Source organism: Rhinoderma darwinii, chromosome 2, assembly GCF_050947455.1.
Source record: "Rhinoderma darwinii isolate aRhiDar2 chromosome 2, aRhiDar2.hap1, whole genome shotgun sequence".
NCBI lineage: Eukaryota > Metazoa > Chordata > Amphibia > Anura > Rhinodermatidae > Rhinoderma > Rhinoderma darwinii.
The window spans coordinates 117,528,930-117,550,885 of NC_134688.1; the positions used below are offsets into that span (position 1 = coordinate 117,528,930).

The 21,956-nt window shown below is 41.6% G+C and overlaps 1 protein-coding gene across 1 annotated transcript; it reads left to right on the forward strand.

The window, feature by feature from the left end:
- The first annotated feature begins 1,394 nt into the window (after positions 1 to 1,394).
- DDX23 (DEAD-box helicase 23) lies at positions 1,395 to 16,980 on the forward strand. Its single transcript, XM_075852200.1, has 17 exons — positions 1,395 to 1,501; positions 2,942 to 3,135; positions 3,304 to 3,387; positions 3,535 to 3,625; positions 3,927 to 3,992; positions 5,413 to 5,551; positions 6,750 to 6,883; positions 7,569 to 7,681; positions 7,788 to 7,931; positions 9,642 to 9,867; positions 10,513 to 10,658; positions 10,816 to 10,993; positions 13,651 to 13,893; positions 13,980 to 14,131; positions 14,280 to 14,388; positions 14,889 to 15,063; positions 15,284 to 16,980. Exons 2-17 carry the CDS (start codon positions 2,942 to 2,944, stop codon positions 15,505 to 15,507), a joined length of 2,418 nt encoding a protein of 805 aa, XP_075708315.1. The 5' UTR covers positions 1,395 to 1,501; the 3' UTR covers positions 15,508 to 16,980.
- The last annotated feature ends 4,976 nt before the right edge of the window (positions 16,981 to 21,956 follow it).

Sequence of the window (21,956 nt, forward strand, 5' to 3'; positions counted from 1 at the left end):
AGGAAGCCTATCAGGACCAGCCGAAGGTTGGTCCTGATGGGCTTCCGTCCATGGCAGACCCGGAAGCCATTGTTTGGCTTCTGTTTGCCATACTAACTATCGGCAGACCCCGCGATTTCGGACGGGGGTCTGCCGATATGCTAGAAACCCCTAAAATTCGGCGATTGCACCCGTTCGCCGAATTTAAGGGGTTAATTCGCCTAAATCAGCGGCAAAGGACCGCTGGACGGCAAGAGGGGAGTGTCAGCTGTCGGCGACAGCTGACCTCCCGGTTTCCGGTGCACACTGTCGCCGACAGTGTGCACCGGGAATAACTCAGTAACTATACGTCCTTGTGCGGGAAGTAACCTCCCACAACGACGGACAGTTACGTCCTGGTGCGGATAGGGGTTAAGGAGCTATTTTCCCCTCGAATCATTGCTTTTCGGCAAGAACTTCTCCCACATGCGGAGCATCATACTGCGGCGGCACATGGTGACTGTATAGTATAAAGCTACAATGAAACAACATCTGCCCTGTGCATTGTGCGACTCCTTATGGCCCATTCACACAGATGTGATTCTGGTCCATGTGCTGTGCGTTGAAACAATGCATAGCACACGGCCCCATTGATTTCATTGGTGCTATTCACACATGCGTGAGTTTTCACGCAGCGAAAGTCCGTTGCGTGAAGCTCACTGCATGTCCTATATTGGTGAGTTTTCACGCACCTACGCGCCCGATGAAGTAAATGGTTGTGTGAAAACCATGCACCGTACACGGATGCACATCCGTGTGCGGTGCGTAATTTGCGCATCCAAAAAAAAGTGCTTTGCAGTGCATGAAAAACACATATGCCGCTCGCAAAGCACACTGATGTATAATGCAACGCCCACGGACAGATTTACGCGCATGAATCTGTCACGCTCTTGTGAATGTAGCCTTAGAGATGGGTAAATTATGCACAAAACCGTACTAATAGTAAGGACAATACATGGTCAATTTAGTACAAGTCATTTCGCAATATTTTGTCTTTTTTATTTTCTCTTACTGTATTTTGTCCCTCAATGTATAAATATATAAAGTGAACATTGTGTACAAGAAGCTCATGTATAATAAACCTTACAGGTAATTATTGTCAGAATTTCACTTTTGAGGCTGCGCAGTGTGAGACATTTTGTGTGTGAGACTTTTCAGCATGACCGTTGTACATCTGGCACATAACCATTCCAATTTACACCATTAAATAAAGATGTTTCCGGTATCTGACGCCTGAGGTGAACGAGACATTAGAGAGCAGGAATAGCTCGCCAGGAACACAGGGGACGCTGTACACCGCACCAGAGTTATAAACATTCCCAGAGATGCATGCCGGGAAATGTAGTCGTTCACATTCCTATTACGTACTACGTACCCTTACGTCCCACTATCCCAGCATGCAGCGCGGCAGCGTGAGAAACATGGCGGCTTAGAGAGAGCGGAGTGAAAACGTAAGAAGTGACCAGATTGCTGAGGAAAAGAGGTGAGAGGCTTTATGCGGGATGGAAGCGGTTACATCGGATGCGGATATAGATTGCAGGGCCGTGCTGTGTTACGTCTTGAGATGTCTAAGCTATTTACGTTCAGAAAGTGTGTGTCTGTCTGTGTGTCTGTCTGTGTGTCTGTCTGTCTGTCTGTCTGTCTGTGTGTCTGTCTGTGTGTCTGTCTGTGTGTCTGTCTGTGTGTCTGTCTGTGTGTGTCTCTCTGAGTGTCTCTCTGATTGTCTGACTGATAAATTTTGGGGGCTAAAATGATGACGGGTTCCATTAAACATGGACGTCCAACTTGGCCGAACCTGACTGTAAAGTAGGGAGAGGGAGAAAAGTAGCTGCCTGACACATCTGTTGCCACATATCTCCCAGGGAAACACAGGATCTGACCGATCACAATCCATGCTGTCCAACTCTTGTTTTGTCAAGGGACAGTCATCTCTTCCAATATACATTACACCAATAATGTCAGTGGGATAAATGCTGGCAGAACATATGGTATCCGTTCTGATTCCCCGAATACTATGCACAATATACTAGTAGTGTCCGTTCTTTTGAAGGTCCGTACACCTTAGGGAGGACAGTTTCACATGAGCTGACGTCCACTGATCAGGAGGAAGGTTTCCATGGGTTTTCTTTTGATCGCTACACAATAGTAATAGGCTTGATTCACACATACAGATTTTGGTGCATAGAGAATGAATGGAGCCGCAGTGCGCATGGGCGTCTTGCCGCCCGGTTCAAACTTGGGATTCGGGCTCCCCATTCTTGTAAACAGTGGGGGTCCGAGCTGTCGGACACCCACAGATCAACAAGTTACCCCTTACAATATGGATATGGGATTACTTGTAACCGAAAGACCCCTTTTAATTATCAGAAATATACTGCTATTAATGATAGTTTTAATATCTTTGATGTTAAAAACGATTCTCAAACTGGTGGAAATCTGTTCTATTGGTCAGAACACTAGTCATTGGCTACTACGGTTGGGGTCTAACTATTACGTACTTGACCACAAGACAGAAAGTGGAGCACCTTCCATAATTTTTCCATCTTAGGCTTCGTTTGTGGGTTCCGTAGGGGAACCCATGAACGGAAACCATAGCTTTCCGTTTGCATTGCCATTGATTTCAATGGTAAAGCATCCGTTGCAAATATTTTAAGTTTATCACCGTTCTGTAAATTTTCCGTTGTGTTGACAGAATCAATAGCGCAGTCGACTGCGCTATTGATTTAGTCAAAACAACGGAAACCTTATAGAACGGTGACAAACGGAGACTGTTTGCAACAGATGCTTTACCATTGAAATCTATGGAAATGCAAACTAAAAGCTATGGTTTCAGTTTGGTTCCGTTAATGGGTTCCCCTGACGGAAAGGTCCAACGGAACCACGAAGTCTCGTCAAATACCTTTACTGCACATGTTTGATTTAGATGGCCGGGGAGCTGACTGACAAACGTGAGCGAGATGGGTCTCCATCGAAGGAGCGCAAGCGGTCCCGTTCTCGATCTGGCGAGAGAGATCGTGATAGGAAAGCTTCTCCATCCAAGGACAGGAAGAGACATCGTTCTAGGGAGAGAAGAAGATCTCGCAGCCGTTCCCGTTCTCGGTCTAAATCTAATGAAAGGTAGGTCCAGACTACATATTAACGTTGTATTTTCTATATAATGTATGTAAATAACATATATAAATGTTATAATAGACAGTAATGGTTTTCAATTTTTATAATATTTCATGTTTCAATTTACTTTGACTTTTTCTATGTAATGTATGTTTCAATTAATTTATTTTAAAGGGATAGAAGACAAAAGGATAGAAAGAAGGATGGAGGTAGAGAGAAGGATACTCATCGTCGTGACAAAGATAAAAAAAGATCGAGGTAAAATCAGCTTGGCTTGTTTATGAACTTCGAGGACACGTTTGTGCATTGTAGCTCCGAACCATCCAAATTGTGGTCTTGGAATGAGGGTGGCCTCATTTTGGGTGCTCCCTTATTCCTAATGCCTAATTTATTTTTGTTTTTTAGAAGTCCATCACCCGGACGCACCAAAGATCAAAAGGTGAAGAAAGATATTAAAAAGGAAACTGAGGAAGAAGCGCAAGAAAAAAAAGCCAAGGTAAATGTTGAGGTCATCCAAAGAAGTGCTCCGATAAAATGTCCTTTGTGTCTGCGCTAACCTTTTAGACTGTATTTATGATGCAGTCATATCGCCTTATTGCGGCAGTTTCCCAAAACTGAGGCATTTTTCTGCTAAAACGTAGAGAACGCTTCATGTTATTCCAGTGTGTGAACACAGCCTCAAAATTGGAAAAGCTCTTTTATTTAGTATAAGTTTTTGTGCCCACATCTACTTTGTGGATCTCGGATTCATACACGGAGTCTCAACAATAAGTAATAATTGTGTATTTGTTTCTCAGGCGCAGCCTCTTTCTTTGGAAGAACTATTGGCTAAGAAGAAAAAGGAAGAGGAGGCAGAATCTAAGGTAGGTAACTTTTCAGAGCTGTGATCTGTGTTCCGTTTGAAACCTATAGACTGCTGTAAACTGCAGTCTGTTAATGTCTATTCAGGGTAACCACAAGGGGTCCTGCTATGTTTTCTAATAATTCCACTTAACTACTTGCCGACACAGGACGATAATACTCGTCCTGAGCGGCGGGTACTTCGCGCATTAGGAAGAGCATTCTCGTCCTGTGTGACCGCTGTGCCCGCGCGCGATCAGGAGCGGGGCAACGGCTGTAATACGTAGCCGCAGCCCCGCTCTAATGGCGGAGAGAAGAGCAACCTCTTCTCTCTACCGTTAACCCCTTGTATGCCGCGATCAAAGCTGATCGCGGCATTCAAAGTAAATAAGAGGAGGGGGGGGGGTCTGCCCTTTGATCACGTCACAGAAAATCCCTCTGACGCGATCAAAGCCCATAACTTGTATGGCCAGACAGCCCAGGGTCCATTGAAGGACCCCAAGGCTGTCTGACCGTATTTCCTGTTGTTGGGGAATACTAGGGCTTGCCCTAATAACTGCTTTTGTAGAATCAGTACAATCACTAACAGGCTAATGTACTGGCATATAGATATATGCCAGTACGTTACAGTTAAAAAAAAAATCTAAATTAAAATTCCCTCTATGGGATTAAAAAAAAAGTGTTTTTTGTTTTTGTTTTTTACAATAAATAAACTTTTTAAAATAGAAGTCCCAAAAAATTAAATAATATAGACCTATTTGGTATCGCCACGACCGTAACAACCTGTACAACAAATGTATAACATTATTTATGATCGGTGTATGGTGTAAAAGAATAAAATAATAAAACTGCAGCAGAACTGCTTTTTTTTTTTTTTTTTTTTTTTTCTGTATTTTCGCCAAAATAAAAATGTATATAAATTAAACGATAATGTATATGTACCAAAAAATGGTACCTACATAAAGTACAACACAACCCTCGATAAACAAAGTCTCATACAACTACATCATATAAAAAAGTTATGAGTGTCGGGATGCAAAGAGGGTAATATAAAAAAAATTGCTGTCTTCAAGGCCAAAATTGGCCGTGTCCTTAAGAGGTTAAATGGCAGCAATGGGGTTGTTTGTTTTTGGTTTTTTTTCTTTACAAAGTTGTATGATATTGCTTTTTGATACCAATCTCAAAATTACTGGGCAAAATGTTATACACGGTTATTGCTAGTACCGGGCCTGAGGGGGCAGTGCATGACCCATGGATTCAAAGAACACAAATAACAGAATCTGTTTCATGCCCTATCCCCTGAACTTGGCATAACACAACGGGGCTGATTTACTAACGGTGTCTAGATGTGGCAAATTAATTCCAGTGACGCACTCTGTATGATAAATTAGGCGCATCTTGCTAGTCTTCATTAATGTATGTCTGATTTTCACTATGGTCTAGCCAAAATTCCTTTCCAAAGCGGAACGGGAGGCTGTAGCTCTGAAACGCAGGCAAATGGAGGTGGAAGATCGACAGAAGCTGATGGAAGAAGAAAGGAAAAAAAGAAAGCAGTTTCAGGATCTTGGAAGGAGGATGATGGGTAGTACACCGTTTTTATATTTGTTTTATATGGTCATCCACAATGTATGCATCGTAACAAAATGCATTTAAAGAGCTATAACTTTTTATTTTTGCATCGACATAGCTGTATAAGGTCTTGTTTTTTGCAGGACAAGTTGTATTTTTTAATTGCACCATTTTGGGGTACATATAATTTATTGAATAACTTTTTTTGGGGGGGATAGAAAAAAAACAGCAATTTTGCCTCACTTTTTTGCGTCCTAAATTTACGCTGTTTACCATGTGGTATAAATAACACACTAACTTTATTTAACTTTTTTGTTACTTTTTTTTACTAGTCCCACTAAGGGACTAATAAAAACGATCGGACGATCGCATAGAATACACTGCAATACTTTTGTGCGTGCCATGCCTCTTTTAGGCCCCCTGGCTGCGATCATACGCAGGGTGTCGGTGGGGTGAGTGAGGAAGCTCCCTCCCTCTCTCCAAAACCACTCAGAGGGGTTAAACTGGTGTGATCGATACTGATATCGATCTCGCCCGTTCGAGCAGGGCTGCTCCCAGCCCTCAGCAAACTAAGGTAGCTGAGAGCAGGGAGATTTAACGGCTCCTTACTCTGTTTATTCCGATGCAGCGCCGTGAAAAGGCGTATGCATCGGAATAAAGCCCAGTAGTGGCCGCCCTGAAAAGGCGTATTGGCCGTCACTAACTGGTTAATACCAGTTCTTAGGGCATATTGCTGTGAATTAGAGAGCAAGGATTAGATGTGTCACTGCAGATTTTAATTCAGTAACAAGACTCCGCTGGGTGAGTGGCGCACAGGCTCATAGACTGTCTATTGAGCCAGTACACTGCTAGCTCGGCTTTCTGAGGATAGCCGACCAGAAACTAAGCAGCACAGCGCTACCTGAGCACTTCAGCAGCTTATTTTTAGCGATCGGTGGAAGTTTTAGTGCTTGGACCCCCACCGTTCAAAACTTTTGAAGTGTCAAAAGTTTTTTAAAAGTTCAGTTACCCTTTTTAAGGTTGCTTGACGCTTGCTTGTAGATGCACTACAATATGTGAATGTGATACTTAAATAGTCGGTGTTTTGAGCTCTGTAAGGAGTTATACCATATTTCATAATTATTTAAATAAGATCAATAAACGACTTTCATATGGTTAATAGTTTGTTTTAATTTTTAAAACTTTGTCTTGTCTGTGTTGCCAATTTGCAGAAGATCCTCAGGAAAGGGAGAGAAGAGAGCGGAGGGAGAGAATGGAACGGGAAAATAATGGCAATGAGGATGATGAGGGAAGGCTGAAAGTCAGAGAAGAAAAGGATAAGACCAAAGAACTCCAGGCAATAAAGGTATGGTAAGGTCTTGACGTTGTTATTTATAACGATTCTGTGTGATGGCCTCATGCACACTATCCTTTGGGCCTCTGATTTCTACATGGGGCACAGAGGGTTTGGAATATTCCAGTGCATGCCGTCTTATGGACAGTATTCTCCACTAAATGCATTTCTAGAGAATATACACAGACTGCGATAATAGGCACCACGCAGACTGCAATATAGGATTATACTGCAGACCTATATTTCAGTCCTGGTGTCTCTGTGCACACTTGATAAGAAATATGAGAGATCATATTTCCCTATTTAATTTTTAGTTTTGCTTGCAAAACAAAAGAAATGGAGCTGCTAGATATAGTTTTTATGGTCCGGATATTACATGGTTTTTTAGAATGATGGTGTCTGTTCCTTGTTCTTGCTGTTAGATCAGTTGACAGAGTTATATCTTTCTCTTGGGGACCCACAGACCTTTATTGAAAACGGTGAACACCACTTGATTTCAGCTATTTGGCTTTAGGGTCAAATAGCTGTTACATTGCGGTACCCCTACTAAGCCCCCAGTGAGATCCTCTCTATTCCAGGGGGCATATAATATGAGTTGGTGTTTAAATGTTTTAAATGAATTGTACTACATATTATTCAGTTAAGGTTATGTAAAAAAAAAATGTGTTCACTATATTCCTAATTCATCATCATTTAGGAACGTTACCTCGGAGGTATAAAGAAGAGGAGGCGAACTCGGCATTTGAATGACAGAAAGTTTGTGTTTGAATGGGATGCATCAGAGGACACTTCTATTGACTACAACCCACTGTAAGTGTTTAGCAAATCACCAAGGTTAAAAAGGTTACCAGTGCACGTAAAAGATGTGCGCTTTATAGGTGTTATATTCTACTTCCCCCTCTGATTTTTCTTCCAGGTATAAAGAGCGACATCATGTACAGCTTCTTGGTCGTGGTTTTATTGCAGGTATAGACCTTAAACAACAGAAGCGTGAACAGTCCCGCTTTTATGGTGACCTTATGGAAAAGAGGAGAACCTTAGAGGAGAAGGAGCAAGAGGAGTAAGTAGCATTCTGGAAACCATAGTCCATTGTAAAAGAGGTTTTCCTTACAATATCTGTACTCCAAATTTACTATAGTTGTCAGATGTTACACAGTAGAGTGGAAAAAAATCAAACAATTCGTGTTGACCCTATGCTGTACTAAGCCATAGTTTCCTCGGGAACATTTAATAGAATTTCTTCTTTAGGGCACAATGCTAGTGAACTATTTAAAGGGAACCTGTCACGTTGAAAATGCAGTCCAATCTGCGGTCAGCATGTTATAGAGCAGGGGAAGCGAAGCAGATTGAGATATAGTTTTGTAGCAAAAGATTCAGCACAATTTGTAATTTATTCATTTAAACCTCTACTCATTCTGATCTTGGGAGTCCAGTGGGCAGTCCTACTCATGATAGCATTTTCTTTGAGTATGTACAGAAATAGCTGTCAATCACATATCTCTGTATATACACTCATAAAGAAAATGCGATCACTGAGTAGGACCACCCACTGGACTCCTAAGACCAGAATGAGCGGAGGTTTCAATTAATAAGTTTCCCTTCAAATCAAGAGCAAAGCAGTTGTTACCAATAGCAACCAATCATATTGTAGCTGCCATTTTCCCAGTGCAGGCTGGAAACATTAAAGCAACGGGAGAATTGGTCATACGCTTCATTTTCATGTCAAATAAAGCCATCTAGCTGTACATGTCTTTTTTTTTTTTTTTCTCCTGCTTGTTTGTCATTTTTATTCTTAGAATTCTTGATATTGTACATGTAAGTGTCGCCGGTTTATCTATTCCCCTTCTCCTAACTAATCTAATAGGTGCTTGGCTGGTAATAACTACAGTGTGATTTGTTTTAAAAAAAAAAACAAAAAACTTTATTATTTGCAAAGTTGTGAGCATTTTTCTAAATATATTAATGTGGCTATACTTGCCAAATGGGAGGTGACATTCTTTTCACCCTGGGCAGTGTAATGTTTTCTGTATGACGCTGTCCAATCAGCATACAGCTTCTCCCCCTTCCCTCCCCAGAAACAGTGTGATCATATAGTATACAGCTTCTCCGCCTTCCCAGCAACACAGCATGATCCATATAGTATACAGCTTCCATTCCCGACTGTGTATTCAACTGGTGATATCTCTGGTTGTATCACCGCTAGAACTGCGATCCTGATGTTATATGAGAGATTAGAATCCCCTCTTTCATATGACGCTGTTATAGGTGGTCCACAGCCCGGGATATGGTTGTTTGAAGTGATCCCCCTTCCCTCCAGCTTTTGTTTCACGCTGTGTGTGACTTAGCTTCATGCTGATAGGGCAGCGTCAGAGGGTGGGATGTAGCTCCACCTCTGGAGAATCGCTGGTGTTACCTTCCACTTGTCTAATAAAGGCTCATTTACATATTTAGGAAAACGCTCATAACTTTGCAAATAATAAACGTTTTTTAAAACTAATTACACTAGTTATCAGCAGCAAAGCGCCTATTAGATTAGTTCGGAGATAGGGAATTGATAAACTGGTGACAGATCCTCTTTAAGTAGAATTGTAAAGTCTGGAATGACTATTTCCAGTGAAATTTGCCAGAATTATATTATTTCATTATTTTACACTAGTATGTACAATTTTTATTTTTATTCCGATTGTGATCTTGAAGTCCTAATATTAAGTATTTAAGACTCTGACCTGACCACCACGCAGGAATGATATTTCATATTGCACATTAACAGGGTGCGGCTGCGCAAGGTGAGAAAGAAAGAAGCTAAGCAGCGCTGGGATGATAGACACTGGTCTCAGAAGAAGCTTGATGAAATGACAGACAGAGACTGGCGTATCTTCAGAGAGGATTACAGCATCACCACCAAGGGTGGCAAAATCCCCAACCCCATCCGCTCCTGGATTGATTCCTCCTTACCACCACATATTCTGGAAGTTATTGATAAGTGTGGATACAAGGTTTGTTGTTTCTACTCAGTGTAAGAAGATTGAGCTCCTCATTGATGGCTGTGAAAGATTACCGCTTAATCTGGCTATACACATAAGATGGCTGAAGAGTGAACGCTCAAATTCAAACATACCCAATGCTTGTTTTGCCCCGGATGCCCCCATATTCATTAGGTTGTTGGCAGAGCCCATTGACATTTATCTAATCTCCATGGTCCGCTTTAGTATATACTATTAATATATGAAACTGATGAACATTTGAGGAAGTCGTTTTAGAATTTCCAGACTTCATATCGCGATACACTATAGTATTGTGATGTAACATATATTTTAAAAATTACATCGATTTATATTGTTAGTAGGAGTTTGTGTTCCATCATATGGGTTTCTGCCAAGATTAGTGCAATTTACCCAATTTATAATGTTTACTTGAACCTTGATACCATTGCTTTATGGGCTGTGATTACCATTGCTTCATAAATCGTATACACGTGGTGTGTTCAAAGTAGATTAGCTATCCTGCTGCCTGTAAGCTTACATGCCATTTTTATTTTGGAGGCACCTACAATGAAAAATTATTAAACACTCATCTTCATATGAAGCCTTTACGTACTGACTACCTTAAGAAATATCTTACATTTTCCGTCACTTTTACAGGAGCCTACACCTATTCAGAGACAAGCCATTCCTATTGGTTTACAGAATCGGGACATCATTGGTGTGGCCGAGACCGGCAGTGGTAAAACTGCTGCCTTCCTCATTCCCCTGTTGGTCTGGATCACAACTCTGCCCAAGATTGACAGGTCAGAGAAATCATTGTTGTTCTCCCAATAGTCTCATGTTATGTGACAAACAAACCTTTGTAATTTGATGTAATAACATGGTGCAAATTACTGATTATATGCCAAATTGTATCTGCAATAATTAGCTTTTTTGACTTAAATGCATCATGTTTTGTAGAATTGAGGAGTCTGATCAGGGACCATATGCAATTATTCTGGCTCCAACCAGAGAATTGGCTCAGCAGATTGAGGAAGAAACAATCAAATTTGGAAAGCCGCTGGGTATTCGAACTGTAGCTGTCATTGGTGGTATTTCTCGTGAGGATCAGGGATTCCGGTTGCGAATGGGCTGTGAGGTGAGTCTTGCCTCCTCATTACTCCCTCTTTTCAGAAAACATGTACTAGTTGAAAAATAGTTTGTAAAGGTTGCTGTGGTGTGTGTTTTTTTTTGTTTTTTTTGTGGCTGTTCAAGTTATCACATTGTTCTTTAATACTACCACGCAGGAATTTAAGAAACAAACTGGCTGTATGCCTTTTTTAAAGAGCCACTGTCATGAACCATATTGGAGTTTGGGGTTGCTGAATATAGCTTATGCAATCCATCTAAAAAGGACATGTTGGGGTAGTCTTATGACCGTGATCTATTTGTGTTAGGCTTCATTCACACATGTAGGTCACTATTTAGCATCAGTATTTGTAAGCCAAAAGCCGTAGGCCCTATACAGAGAGAGTGCCTCCCTGCAAGGACGTATTAGATATGTTCTTGGCAGGAGAAGGGTTAAATGATCTGTGTTTGATATTATAACACATCTTAATCATTGAATTCAGGTGTTTCATTCAGTCCAATTGCCACAGGCGTAAAAAAAAAATCCAGCACCTAGCCCTGCAGTCGCCTTTACTAACATTTGTGAAAGAAAGGGTCGTTCTACAGAGTGCACTGAATTCCAGTGTGGAATGTAATAGGATTGCACTGTTGAAACAAGTTAGTTTGGGTCTTCCCTCATAGACATTCCATGATCAACTATGAGTGGTATTATTGCAAAGTTGGAAGCATTTAGAAATCATAGCAACTCAGCCACGAAGTGGGAGACCATGTAAAGTCACAGAGTGGTGTCACCGAGTGCTGAGGCGCATAGCGCATAAAAGTATGAAAAACCACCCCGTGCCCAGAAAACCCCTTTGATGCCTATGGATTTAGAATGAGTTGTCCTAAAAAAAAAAAAAAAAGCTCCCGTAGGTGTAATGTTTAACTGTCCCAATACATTTGTCCATTTTCTGTGTGTGTGTGTGTGTGTATATATATATATATATATATATATATATATATATATATATATATATACACACACACCCTTCTCAATAAATTAGAATATCATCAAAAAGTACATTTATTTCAGTAATTCAATGCAAAAAGTGAAACTCCTATATTATATAGATTCATTACACACAGAGTGATTTCCATCATTTTTTTCTTTTAATGTTGATAATTATGGTAACAGTTCATGAAAACCCAAAATTTAGTGTCTCAGAAAATGAGAATATTATATAAGGCCAATTTCAAAAATTATTTTTAATACGGAAATGTTGGCCTACTGAAAAGTATGTACAGTATTTGCCCTCAATACTTGGTCGGGGCTCCTTTTCCATGAATTACAGCATTAATGCGGCGTGGCATGGAGGCGATCAGCCTGTGGCACTGCTGAGGTGTTATGGAAGCCCAGGTTGCTTTGATAGCGGCCTTCAGCTCGTCTGCATTGTTGGGTCTGGTGTCTCTCATCTTCCTCTTCACAATACCCCATATATTCTCTATGGGGTTTAGGTCAGGCGAGTTTTCTGGCCAATCAAGCACAGTGATACTGTGGTGGTTAAACCGGTATTGGTACTTTTGGCAGTGTGAACAGGTGCCAAGTCCTGTTGTAAAATTAAATCGCCATCTCCAGAAAGCTTGTCAGCAGAGGGAAGCATGAAGTGCTGGAAAATTTCCTGGTAGACGCTGCGTTGACTCTAGACTTGATATAACACAGTGGACCAACACTGTTGCTCAGTGGTCCAAAGTCCTGTTTTCAGATGACCGTAAATTTTGCATTTCATTTGGAAATCTCGGTCCCAGAGTCTGGAGGATGAGTCGAGAGGCATCAATCCAAGTTACTTGCGGTCCAGTGTGAAGTTTCCACAGTCCGTGATGGTTTGGGGAGCCATGTCATCTGCTGGTGTTGGTCCACTGTGTTATATCAAGTCCAGAGTCAACGCACACTGCCAGAAGTACCAATACCTGGTTTAATAACCACAGTATCACTGCGCTTGATTGGCCAGCGAACTCGCCTGACCTAAACCCCATAGAGAATCTATTGGGTATTGTCAAGAGGAAGATGAAACGTCAGACCCAACAATGCAGGCGAGCTGAAGACCGCTATCAAAGCAACCTGGGCTTCCATAACACCGCAGCAGTGCCACAGGCTGATCGCCTCCATGCCACGCCGCATTGATGCTGTAATTCATGAAAAAGGAGCCCCGACCAAGTATTGCGTGCATATACTGTACACACTTTTCAGTAGGCCAACATTTCGGTATTAAAAATCATTTTTGAAATTGGGCTTATATAATCAAATTTTCTGAGACACTAAATTTTGGGTTTTCATGAACTGCTACCATAATCAACATTACAAGAAAAACATGCTGAAAATAGATCACTCTGTGTGTAATGGATCTATATAATATATTAGTTTCACTTTTTGCATTGAATTACTGAAATAAATTAACTTTTTAATGATATTCTAATTCATTGAGAAGGACTAGTATATATGTGGTGTGTGTGTATATATAATATACACCAGTGTTTGGGTGCAAAAATAATGATCTCCGACTAAGAACCCATGGCTACAAGACAAAAATAATTGAGGCAGCACTCCAGTTAGTGAATAAAGCAAAAGGTGTGTTTATTGGGGTTAGCCGACCTAATTTTATGGTTTGACTCTTCATAATAATAAAGTAATTTTTACTTTCCTCTGTAAAGATTGTGATTGCCACTCCTGGCCGTCTGATTGATGTGCTAGAAAACCGCTACCTAGTCCTGAGTCGATGCACATACGTGGTACTGGATGAAGCTGACCGTATGATTGACATGGGTTTTGAGCCAGATGTCCAGAAGATTTTAGAACACGTGCCAGTCACCAACCAGAAACCTGATACAGATGAGGCAGAAGACCCAGAGAAAATGATTGCCAACTTTGAGTCTGGAAAGCACAAGTATAGACAAGTGAGTGTTTTCACCTTTAGAATTTCTGCTGTTTTTCGGTCGTGTAACCACTCAATAATTTCACACCATTTTTTTCCCTGTATTAGACTGTCATGTTTACAGCGACCATGCCTGCGGCTGTGGAGAGATTGGCCAGGAGCTATCTCCGTCGTCCTGCAGTAGTTTACATTGGCTCTGCTGGTAAACCTCATGAGAGAGTTGAACAGAAGGTGTTCCTCATGTCTGAAGGAGAGAAGAGGTGCGTTTTATTTATTTTTGTTTGCTGTTCTATTCATTGTGTCATGTACAGGAGTTTAGTGGGTTTTGTGGCACTGGAAATGAATGGTCATTTTGTTCTTCTGTTTTTTCCATTGATTGATTATCTTTGCTTTATTCCTATCCTACAGGAAAAAACTGCTTAACATCCTGGAGAAAGGCTTCGATCCACCAATTATTATCTTTGTCAACCAGAAGAAAGGTTGTGATGTACTGGCCAAGTCACTTGAGAAGATGGGGGTACGTGTCCCACTGTATTTTCATACATTGTTTTAGTGTCATCAACTGGTTGGGGGAGAGAGGGGCTCAAAATATATAGATACTTGTACACGCTGCACAATGGTGCGTCCAAGAGCTGCCTCATTTTCAGGGTTAAAAGCATGGTTGCAGCTGGTTTTTTTCTCAAAAAAAACAAAGTTACTAGAGCTGCCCCTATATATAAAAAAAAAATCTACATCGGTACCGCACCTTTCAAGTCCAACTCCTATTCACTACAGTGTAACAGCGGTCTTCTAACTGTAAGTTACTACCAATCGGCGGCATATAAAAGCTCCCTGCTTTGTGTTAGTAACGTTTTGATTGGCATTTACATTCACTGAACTCTTGTTCTGTCCTTTTAGTCTAAACTCCCAATTGTCTTCGTAGTGTTTCCTTTAGTCCACACAGTTCAGACCTATCAGGAGCAAGTAAGTGAAGCAATGTTTTATCTTCTTACATGTGTTTTGCTTCTTTCTTCTCAGTACAATGCTTGTACGCTTCATGGTGGTAAAGGGCAGGAGCAGAGAGAGTTTGCTCTTTCTAATCTTAAGGCTGGAGCTAAGGATATACTGGTAGCCACAGATGTGGCTGGTCGAGGTATCGATATTCATGATGTTTCCACGGTTGTGAACTATGATATGGCTAAAAATATTGAAGGTAAGTTTATTCGTACTTTGCAAATGTTTTCTATTACTTTTAAATTGAGTGGTTATAGATGTCATGTGTCTGTAGTAAATGACATGCACATCACAGGTCTACGTTGATCATGGTAAAGCAGAACTTACCTGCACATCAGAGACCCACGTCTGAGCTTGTAGCATTAATGAAAGACACTCATTGTTCTCTATCCTGAATTTTGTTTATTTTCTCTTCACAGACTATATCCATCGTATTGGTAGAACTGGAAGAGCTGGTAAGAGTGGTGTTGCCATCACATTCCTTACCAGAGAAGATGCCTCTGTGTTCTATGATCTTAAGCAAGCCATCCTGGAGAGTCCTGTTTCATCTTGTCCACCTGAGCTGGCCAACCATCCGGATGCCCAGCATAAGCCTGGCACCATCCTCACAAAGAAGAGAAGGGAAGAGACTATCTTTGCTTGAGAAAAGGTGGTCTCCGGCATACGACTTCTCTTTCCAGATTTTATAAAATGTGTGCTGGACGTTAGAAACGTAAGGAAAATTGTCACCCGTGACTGCTTTACTTGTTAGGAGATCACGAGCACTTCTCTGGATACAATACAATGATTATTATGACCTCTCTGTCAAATATAAGTAACCCAAGGAACCCAAACTGCTGTTACTCACAGTTGACATATCCATTCTCTTTTGCAGCCCTTGATTTTAACTAAATGTGAATATGTTTGCAGGTCATCCTGGCTATGAGCAACGTAAGCTTAAGTGGGTGTCAATCCCCTAAACCATAGTCTGAAAAAGCGAGATGCTGTATTCAACTGAATTGTGGGACTGTGGGCTTCCTAGTGCCCATTCGTTTAAATTTTTAAGGGCATTGGTGAATGTGTCATGATGAGCGCACATTAAAGCCGAGTTGGCTACTGAAGTATATACAGTGATTTTCTGTTCAAGCACAATCGTTCCCAATTCTATATTTTTGGCATTTCAAATGTCTTGCTGGTCCGAATATAAGATTTTGTTTGTAAAAACATTATCGTTTTTTTATGTTAACTTTATGAGCTGCATGAGGCCCTGCATGTTCATTTGTTTGGGCTTTCTTCATGATTCTTTTAGAATTATTAGAAACCTTCTCGATAAACAAACTGTAATAGACACAGTTCAAGTTTTTGCTTTTTAGTAAATTGACCAAAATCTAGTGGTCTTTTTTTTTATCAATAGTTCACATTTTCTAATACAATCTTTCACCTGTTCTTATCTGGAGATTATTTTAGGCACTTGTTCAATTTTCATTAATTTAATATCTGCTGTCGTTTTGTTCTTTCCCTAAATTGTAGTAATGGATGTCCCTTTCACAAAATTACAGAATGTTGCGGTTGGGCCCATTACAACATGGCTTAGTACGTTATGCAGACAAGTGCTACTTAATGTACGGACAATGGGATGAGATGTCATTAAGTAATGGCCTTGTACCCCATTGCATGACATATTTACACATACTGGAATTAGTATAACAAGACATTTCTTTAAGGTGGAAAAGGGACTGCTTTGGGGATTATTCTATGTCCTCCTGTGTAGTTCCCTGGAATATATGAAGCAGTACACATTGTGGGTTCTTGCTCCATATTCCCTTGCAATAGATTTAACATCTAGGTTTACTTTGGATGATTCCCATTGATGTAACACTGTACGCCTTGCTTTCATGTTTTGGTTCCATAATTACAATATCAAGGGTCTAGTCTCTCATTCAGCATCAGGCCACCATATACACCTTCTAGAGAGGCCGCTTTTTACATCCCTGTTGTCTCCTAAATATGTTCAACTTTTGTAACTGCTAACTGTATGGTGACTTTTCTGAGCTTGTAAATATGTGTTGGAAGTGTATATTTGATACTTTCCATAGGCTACAGAGTTCTGTGGATCTGAATAAAACTTCTAATTGGACTAGTAGAACTTGTCATTTATTTTAGGAGGTTGGTGCAATTGGCTGAATTTGCAGGACTATTTTAAAGCAATACACAAGTCTTGGAAGATTTCAGCATGGAGATATCCAGATATGTAAACATCTGATTGAGTTCCTGGGTTCGCTATGTAAGACCACACAGACCTGGACATTGCAGCATGAAACTTAGTGACACTTTTTAACTCAAGTTAACCACTAACCTATGTAAAAATATTTTTTGCCATGTCAAACCGTGTATATAGCCTTTAACACTGTATACTTGGTTGTAATGTGGACTACCTATTGTTTGTTCAGACATAGACTCGATAGACAAGTCTGTTACCTGCTAGTGATACTGTACTTTGACTCCTAGCCATGACATGTCATGAATGTTCATTTTTTTTTTTTTTTTTTTTTTTAAATCAAGTAATTTTTTATTTTCAGCAAAAAGAAAACAATTGTGATACATCACATCCCAAATACCCCCTCCCCCAGCTTCCAGAGTATGTATGATCATGAAAACAACACAATATTCGCACATAAAACAGTACCGAATACATTGCACAACATAGGTAAATCTATGACATACATATGAATCACATGCATCCAAATCCCCCCTAGGTATATCCGGTTACCCTAAACAGCACGCATTGTCCACAAAGCTATGACGTTCCAGAAGGCACCTCAGCTGCAGAATCAGGCGGTGAGTTCAGACCCCGTCTCTACACCCATGGAGACCATATTTTATCAAATGTGTGTGAAGCATTCCTAGCCGTATATATTTTTCCATATGTGTCACCCACGTGACTTTGTTAAAAAATTCTAATAACGTAGGCGGTCGATCATCCAACCAATGTTGTGCAATAGGCTTCCTAGCCACATATAACATACGGGCAACAGCCAAGTTGACATGGTCAGAAACCGAGATATCTTCCACTTACCCCAAAACACATACAAATGGTGTAAAATCCACTGACATACAGAAGAAATAGTGTTCACTACCTCAGTCCAAAACTCACATCATGTGTATCAACGTGCCAGGTTCCCCACCACACCTAGGACAATCAGAGGAGTCCCTGAAGCCAATTTCAGTTAGAAACACTGGTGTTGTATAAACCCTATGTATCAGAAATAGATGAGATATACGATGTGCCTCATTCATAGATCATTTAGGAATCCGCGATAATATATCCCCCCACTGACTTTCTTCTATGGGCCCAAGATCCTCTTTCCCATTTACTCCTCAACATGGATGGAAATTCACCTAGAAACCTTGTCAGCAGGCTTTTGTACAAAAGAGAAATAAGGCCAGAGGTGCGACTAGCCTTGCTAATAACTGGACATTGTCCGTTACTGTGACTGCAGTGTTCCTGCTCTCCATTCCGTACGCGTGACGGACCTGAAAATATTTATAAAATGGAGTATGAGGGAGACCAAATTCTGATTGCAGACATGAGAACAACTTCAAGTCCTGATTTTCCAACAACTGATCCATTCTACGTACTCCTTTATTCTTCCACAGAGCAAAATCTGTTAAGGTAATCATATGAGATAACCAAGGCGTATCCCAAATAGCTGTATACTGTGTACATCCCACAATACCTTGCATAACCCTAAGGGCATGACCACACATGGCGGAATTCCTCCGCAACTGTCCGCATCAATGCCGCACAGAATCTGCGTTGCAGATTCTGCAGCGGATCTGCACAAAATGTGCAGAAAATTGATGCGGACTGGCCGCTGCGGACTGCAGGAAAAGTGCTTCTCTTCTCCCTATTCAGTGCAGGATAGAGAGAAGGGACAGCACTTTCCCTAGTGAAAGTCAAATAAATTCATACTTACCGCCCGTTGTCTTGGTGACGCGTCCCTCTTTCGGCATCCGGCCCGACCTCCCTGGATGACGCTCCAGTCCATGTGACCGCTGCAGCCTGTGCTTGGCCTGTGATTGGCTGCAGCCGTCACTTACACTGAAACGTCATCCTGGGAGGCCGGACTGGAGACAGACGCAGGGAGTTCTCGGTAAGTATGAACTTATATTTTTTTTTACAGATACATGTATATTGAGATCGGTAGTCACTGTCCCGGGTGCAGAAACAGTTACTGCCGATCGCGTAACTCTTTCAGCACCCTGGACAGTGACTATTTACAGACGTCTCCTAGCAACGCTCCCGTCATTACGGGAGCCCCATTGACTTCCTCAGTCTGGCTGTAGACCTAGAAATACATAGGTCCAGCCAGAATGAAGAAATGTCATGGTAGTAAAAACAATACGCTCCGCAGCACACATAAGATCTGCGGACTTCATTGCGGAATTTCGACTCTCCATTGAAGTCAATGGAGAAATTCCGCCATGAGTCCGCAACCAGTCCGCCACTGCTCCGCAACAGACAGAGCATGCTGCGGACACCAAATTCCGCTCCGCAGCCTATGCTCCGCAGCGGAATTGTACGCATCGTGTAAACGAACACTGCTAAATTAAAGTGAAAGTCAATGGAGAAACGGCTCCGCTGCGGATTAACGCTGCGGAGTGTCCGCAGCGGAATTTAAGTGAAATTCCGCCATGTGTGAACCCGCCCTAAGACACCACCATAGTTTGTGCATGAATGTTCATTTTTACATAGCTGGTAAGCCCGTAGTACAATGGATGGGCATCAAAATCAATTGTACAACTTGGGAAATATGTTTGGTTTAGTAGGTGTTCACACATAGTGTAGGATGACTGGAAGCTGCAGCACGGGTTTTGCGGGTAAAATTGATGGTCATCTGCAAAATCGTGCAGCTATAAGGGTCTATTCATTAATAGCCGTACAATTTTGTAGGTAACCAAGCAGTTTTTCTTACAACACAGCCAGGTCAATGCTGCTCCGTGGGGCCTTGCCCTTAGGGTATGTTCACACGGCCTATTTACGGACGTAATTCGGGCGTTTTTGCCCCGAATTACGTCTGAAAATAGCGCCTCAATAGCGCTGACAAACATCTGCCCATTGAAAGCAATGGGCAGACGTTTGTCTGTTCACACGAGGCGTATATTTACGCGCCGCTGTCAAATGACAGCGCGTAAATAGACGCCCGCGTAGAAGAAGTGACCTGTCACTTCTTTGGCCGTAATTGGAGCCGATATTCATTGACTCCAATGAATAGCAGCGCTAATTACGGCCGTAATTGACGCGGCGTTCAAGCGCCTGCACATGCCGGTACGGCTGAGATTACGGGGATGTTTTCAGGCTGAAACATCCCTGTAATTTCAGCCGTTACGGACCCCCGCCGTGTGAACATACCCTTAGAATCCTGATAAGTCGCAGGTGTTGGTGCTATGTTTTTCCAACAGCTGCAGCACTTAGAGGATCTGTCACTAGTTTAGTAATGCCCAATCTCCTAGCTAATCTGATAGACGCTATCACACTGATAATGCTAGTGAAAATTGTATCCCAAAAAGTTTATTATTTTAAGTTATGAGCCTTTTTCTAATTATGCTAATAGTCTATACTTGACAAAAGGCAGTCAATACCAGCGATTCTCCGGAGGTGGAGCTACCACACAGCCTCTGACGCTGTCCTATCAGCATGAAGCTGCTTCACACAGTGTGAGAGACTGAGGGTATGTGCACACACACTAATTACGTCCGTAATTGACGGACGTATTTCGGCCGCAAGTCCCGGACCGAACACAGTGCAAGGAGCCGGGCTCCTAGCATCATACTTATGTACGATGCTAGGAGTCCCTGCCTCGCTGCAGGACAACTGTCCCGTAGTATAATCATGTTTACAGTACGGGACAGTTGTCCTGCAGCGAGGCAGTGACTCCTAGCATCGTACATAAGTATGATGCTAGGAGCCCGGCTCCTTGCACTGTGTTCGGTCCGGGACTTGCGGCCGAAATACGTCCGTCAATTACGGACGTAATTAGTGTTTGTGCACATACCCTGAGGCTGGAGGGAAGGGGGAATCACTTCAAACAGCCATATCTAGGGCTGCGGACCTCCTAGAAGAGTTCTGGTGGCATATGAAAGAGGAGATTCTAATCTGTCATATGATACCAGGATCACCATTTTAGCTGTGACACAACCGGAGGTATCACCAGTTGAAAACACAGTCGGGAATGGAAGCTGTATACTATATGATCACACTGTGTTTCTGGGCAGGGAAGAGGGAGAAGCTGTAAGCTGATTGGACAGCGTCATACAGAAAACATTACACCACCCAGAGTGAAAAGAAAGAGTCGCCTCCTATTTGGCTATTAGAGCTACATTAGCATATTTAGAACAATGCTCATAACTTTGCAATTAATAAATATTTTTGAAAACTGATCACTGTAACTGTAGTTATCAGCATCAAAGCGCCTATTAGATTAGTTAGGAGATAGGGAATTAATAAACTGGTGACAGATCCTCTTTAACATGCTGCAACCTGTAGTAATAAAATACTTAATTTTCTATCAAAAGTCTTGTGGCAGCATGCAGCTCATGGCCAGCAGTGTGACATGTCAATATAATCGTATAACTGTGGATTTCCTTTAGGCCTGGTTCCCACCGCCTGCTTTAGGAGCCGTTTTTTTTTTTTGGAGCCAAAGGCAGAAGTGGATCTAAAAGTAAGGAAAGGTACAAAAAAAAAAAAAAAAAGACTAACGCATCGGCTTTCTTTTGTGTCCAGTCCTCTGCATCAAAACTGTGTGTGATCATGGCCTATAAGCACATATTGAGGAACATCATAAGTAGCATGTCACTAATATAACAGAAACCCACTATAGTCATGGACACATTTAATTAGGAATCAACAGGACTGGAATCTCACATTTTTCTATGTTCTCCAGAGCTGTAAGCGCACTACAGGCTGGCATTTAAATTGATGTCACAAAACTGGTTGTAAAGCAAGCAGCTTCCAGCCCTCCAATCCAGAAAGCCAACCATACTAGTGAACAACGTTTTAACTCTCCAATGGGCCTATTCCTAACAAAGTGCAAGTGTACAAATAGATGTAAT